At 53.9% G+C, this 4641-nt stretch overlaps 1 protein-coding gene across 1 annotated transcript; it reads left to right on the top strand.

Moving 5' to 3' along the window:
- The first annotated feature begins 822 nt into the window (after nucleotides 1–822).
- On the top strand, nucleotides 823–2501 carry LOC119310620 (cyanohydrin beta-glucosyltransferase-like). The gene has a single exon (XM_037586305.1). It carries the CDS (start codon nucleotides 938–940, stop codon nucleotides 2348–2350), a length of 1413 nt encoding a protein of 470 aa, XP_037442202.1. The 5' UTR covers nucleotides 823–937; the 3' UTR covers nucleotides 2351–2501.
- The last annotated feature ends 2140 nt before the right edge of the window (nucleotides 2502–4641 follow it).

The following is a 4641-nucleotide window of genomic DNA, read 5'->3' as shown; positions in this document are numbered from 1 at the left end:
TTCCAAGCATCTTGAATTGGGCGTCCCTATGGAGACCCCAAGCACGCTGCATCGCTCTCTCAAACGCATGCTTGATTAGAGGACGCGGGAAAAAAGATTTGCCAACGACAACCCACTTCATCTCTATCTTCGTCCTTGGGTCAGGATCATCAAACACAAATCCGGCCGCCTCCTCCGTCACCGCCAGACCCCCCATCTTCGCCGACAGGGACGTCGCCTCCTCCGAGGTCTTGCCGTCAGCCAGAGACTATGAGGATCTCCGACTCGCCTTGTCTCCCGCCTCCCTTGCCTTCAGCAGGGTTTGCTTCCTCGGAGTCGGCACCACGGGAGGAGTCCTCCCTCCCCTACTCGAGGAAGATGCCATGGGCACCTCGTCAAGCAGGGTCGCCAACCGCAGGAGGACCAAGCCAAGATCGCAGCGCCGTCGCCACGCCCCGGTTGCCCTGAAGATCACCACACCCTACGTTCAAAACCCTAAACCTAGGCGCCGCCTTCCGATCGCCTTAGCTATCGCCTCTCGTCGCCCCTTAGAGAGAGAACGTGGTGGACCCGCTGCGCCTCTCGGTCGCCTCTAAACGGACGGAGTAGTTGTTAGCTTGCATGCACCGTGTGCTCCCACGCACCTTGGCCATTGGGCGCTCCAGCGAATCGTGTGGTCTCGAATCATCAGGGTCCGTGTTCAATCGGTCTTGTGAACGGCCTATGGAGCTCCCGGGCGTTGTCGTGGCACTTTTGTCTCCGCTCCCGCCCGACCGCACGCTGCAGCTACCCCTGCAAAACCAGCCCGGTAAAAGTATCCTTTATATGCTCGCGCACGAAGGTAGCGAGGAACGTCGTCGACAAGCCATCAGCACATCAGTCGGCGAAGCCAAGGCAAACTATACACGATCAAGCTAGCTAGCTAGCTCCCGGGGCCGTCGCGCGCTCGCGTCGTCATATGGGTTCCGAGCAGAAGCCGCATGTGGTGTTCGTGCCGTTCCCGGCGCACGGCCACGTCGCGCCGCACACGCAGCTCGCGCGCCTCCTCCACGCCCGCGGCTTCCACGTCACGCTCGTCCACACCGAGCTGCACCACCGCCGCCTCGTGCTCGCCAAGGGCGCCGACGCGTCCGCGGCCGCGGCGCCGTGGCTCGGTGTCGAGGTCATCCCGGACGGGCTGTCGCTGGAGTCCCCGCCGCGGTCGCTGGAGGCGCACCACGAAGCGCTCGAGCAGAACTGCCTCGAGCCGTTCAAGGAGCTGCTGCGCGCGATGGCGCGCAGGCCCGGCGCGCCGCCCGTGAGCTGCGTCGTGGTGGACGCGCCCATGTCGTTCGCCTCCACGGCGGCGCGGGACGTTGGCGTCCCCGACGTGGTGTTCTTCACGGCGTCCGCGGCCGGGCTCATGGGGTACATGCAGTTCGAGGAGCTGGTGAAGAGGGGCCTCGTCCCGCTGAAGGGAGCCGGGTACAAGACCGACGGCAGTCTCGACGCGGCCGTCGACTGGGTGCCCGGGATGAAGGGCATGCGGCTCAGGGACATGCCGACCTTCTGCCACACGGCGGACGCCGACAGCGCGCTGATGCGCATCCACCTCCACCAGATGCGCGTCGTTGCCGGATCCAAGGCCGTCGTCATCAACACGTTCCACGACATGGAGAAGGACGTCGTGGACGCGCTCGCTGCCTTCCTCCCGCCCGTCTACACCGTCGGCCCTCTCTCCAGAATCGTATCGTCGCTCCCGGCGGGAAGCGACGACCTCTCGAGCTCCACGGACACGCCGAGCCTCTTTCAGGAGGACACGGAGTGCATGGCGTGGCTGGACGGGAAAGAGGCTCGCTCCGTCGTGTACGTGAGCTACGGGAGCCACGCCGCCGCGGGCGCCGACAAGATAAAGGAGTTCGCGTCCGGGCTGGCGAGGTGCGGCTCTCCCTACTTGTGGGTTCTGCGATCCGACCTGGCCGCCGGCGTTGAGGTCGGGAAGAACGGGCTCGTCGTGCCTTGGTGCGCCCAGGAGGCGGTCCTTGCCCACCCAGCCGTGGGGCTTTTTGTTACGCACTGTGGGTGGAACTCCATCTTGGAGACCGTGATCGGCGGGGTGCCGGTGCTCGGTTGGCCGATGATATCCGAGCAGACGACCAACTGCCGGCAGGTAAGCACGGCGTGGAACATCGGAGCGGAGCTGCCGCAGGAGGCGAGGGGCGATGAAATAGCTGCACTGGTGAGGGAGATGATGGTCGGGAGGAAGGGGATGGAGGCGAGGGAGAAGACGTTGGAGTGGAAGAGGCTCGCTGAAGATGCTACCAAAGAAGGGGGTTCGTCCTGTGCTAACCTTGATAGGTTCGTTGAGGATGTGCTGCTCAAGGGGTTATGATTTTTATTTTATTTGTTTATAGTTCATTCTATCAATTCGTTTTGTACCTATTAAGTGAACTAGCACAAGTCAGTAGAATGAACTACTGATGAGTGATGAACGAGCTTCTAATAATCTGCAATTTGAAGAGAAATTGAGCTTCATTTTTTCACTTGCACATATATAAATGTTGAATAAGCTGATAAGGAAGTCTATTGGCTAATGGGGTTGATCGGTGCCTCTAACAATTGATTAATTCTCTAATCAAAGAAACCATACCGTGCGAAGATCGACTGTACTATACTTCGAGCAGTTATCTTGTCTCAAGATCAACTTGCACAAGAGCAAACTCTTCTGCTTTGGAAAGGCCAAAAAATGAGAATCGGTACAAACAACTTTTTGGTTCTGAGTTTGGCTCTTTTCCTTTTAGATACCTTGGTATTCCAATGCATTCACGTAAACTTCTTAATAAGGAATGAAAAAGTATTGAGGATCGCATTGAGAAAAAGCTGGGTTATTGAATTACTAAGCTTATGTCTAATGAGGCAAGGCTCGTCCTAATCAATATTCTTCACACAAGTTTACCTATGTTCACGGTATCTTTCTTTGAAATGCCTAAAGGGGTAAGAAAATGATTGGACTACTATAGATCCAGGTTTTCCTGGCAGTCTAATGAACATAAACGTAAACTCCGTCTCGCGAGATGGGATGCGATATGTGTCCCTAAAGACCAAGGAGGTCTAGGCGTGGAAGACCTTGAGATTAAAAATAAGTGTGTGTTGAGAAAATGGCTATAGAAGATACTTCCTGAGGAGAGCGTTGGCAAGAATTACTTAGGAATAAGTACCTATGTTATAACCCCTCTCGGAGGCTGAGGCCAAACAAATGGACTGGCCTTTCTGAAAAGGTCTCGTGGAGTCCAAAAATACTTTTTCCCTTAAGGGGTGTTTGTAGTAGGCAGTTGTCTAACTAATAGGTTTTGGCAGTATACATGGCTAAGGGATTGCCACTAGGCTTGCAATACCCACGACTCTATCATATTGTGTAGCGGAAAGATGCCCCTATTGCTTTTGTGATGGGCTAGGTACCATTGAGTGTTGCCTCTCGAAGACACTGATTGGGGACAAATGGGCCGACAGGGTAAATCTTATTGAAAGGTCGATGGCAGTTAACCTTTCACAAGAATCAAACACATTCTTTTAAAAGTTGACTACTTCTGGTGCCTTCGCGGTCAAATCCATGTATTCAGACCTCATCAATGATGGAAAAAATGTCCACCACAAATATATTTGAAAAATGAAAGTCCCGATGAAAATGTAAATCTTCATGTGGTACTTAGCTCGCAAGGTCATCCTGGCAAAAGATAATCTGAAAAAAAGAAATTGGCAATGATGTCCTAAGTATTTTTTTGTGATAAAGATGAGTTGTTCCGGCATATATTCTTTCAGTGCCCACTTGACAAGCTATTATGGAGATCTGGCCAGATAACTTTAATTTCATTTCATCATAAGTGAATGCAGCTGATCTTTGAGACCTCCAGCGGGCTCCTCTGTCGACAGCGCTTGTCCCTGTGATTCTTTTTTGGGAAATTTATTTTCGAGGCCTTTGCGGCGCACAATTCCATATTAGGGCGGTACTGACTAACCTCCATGAATCTTAGCGGCCGCTGACTCGGCCCACCTAGCTGATCTAGAGTCTATTGAAGGGCCATTTTGCATGTATCCTGCCAATTAAGGGACGTGATGATGATGGCTCTTGACCCCATGCGCCTCACCTCGTGAAACTGGGAACTTCAGAAGGTGTAGTGCACATGGCATGCCACAAGGTCAGGTGCTTCGGTTTCAAGCTAGCTATAAGGAGGGAAAAACATGAGGCCTTGTTCGGTTAGGCAGGGTTTGGAGAGGTTTGAAAGGGATTGGAGGGGATTAAGTCCCTTGCAAGTCAAAATCCTTGTCAAACCTCTCCAATCCCCTCCAATCCCTGTGGCGAGGGGATTAAACGAACATGGCCTGAAGGGTTTTCCCCTTCCTTTGTCTCCATCCATTTCTGCCTTCCTGTCTCAAGCTCCCGAAAGTGCTCCGTCATCATGTACTATTCACTGACCGCTTGCGTAACCCCAGTTGGCCCCATCCTCACCATCAAGATGGAAAGAACCAGGAGCGAGAAGGATCCTCGGATTCCCAGCCAGGATCCGCTTGTCGTTGGGCTGATGGAGGGCTACCTCCAAGGGCGGCGAGAAATGTAGCCGAAAGCACCCAAGACCACGGAAAAGTAGTCCCTTCCTCGGCCACCGCCAGAGAACTTTAGGCCCT

Source organism: Triticum dicoccoides, chromosome 5B (assembly GCF_002162155.2).
Source record: "Triticum dicoccoides isolate Atlit2015 ecotype Zavitan chromosome 5B, WEW_v2.0, whole genome shotgun sequence".
NCBI classification, from domain to species: domain Eukaryota; kingdom Viridiplantae; phylum Streptophyta; class Magnoliopsida; order Poales; family Poaceae; genus Triticum; species Triticum dicoccoides.
The sequence above is the reverse complement of the archived record's forward strand: the minus strand, read 5'-3'. Positions and strand labels throughout refer to the sequence as shown.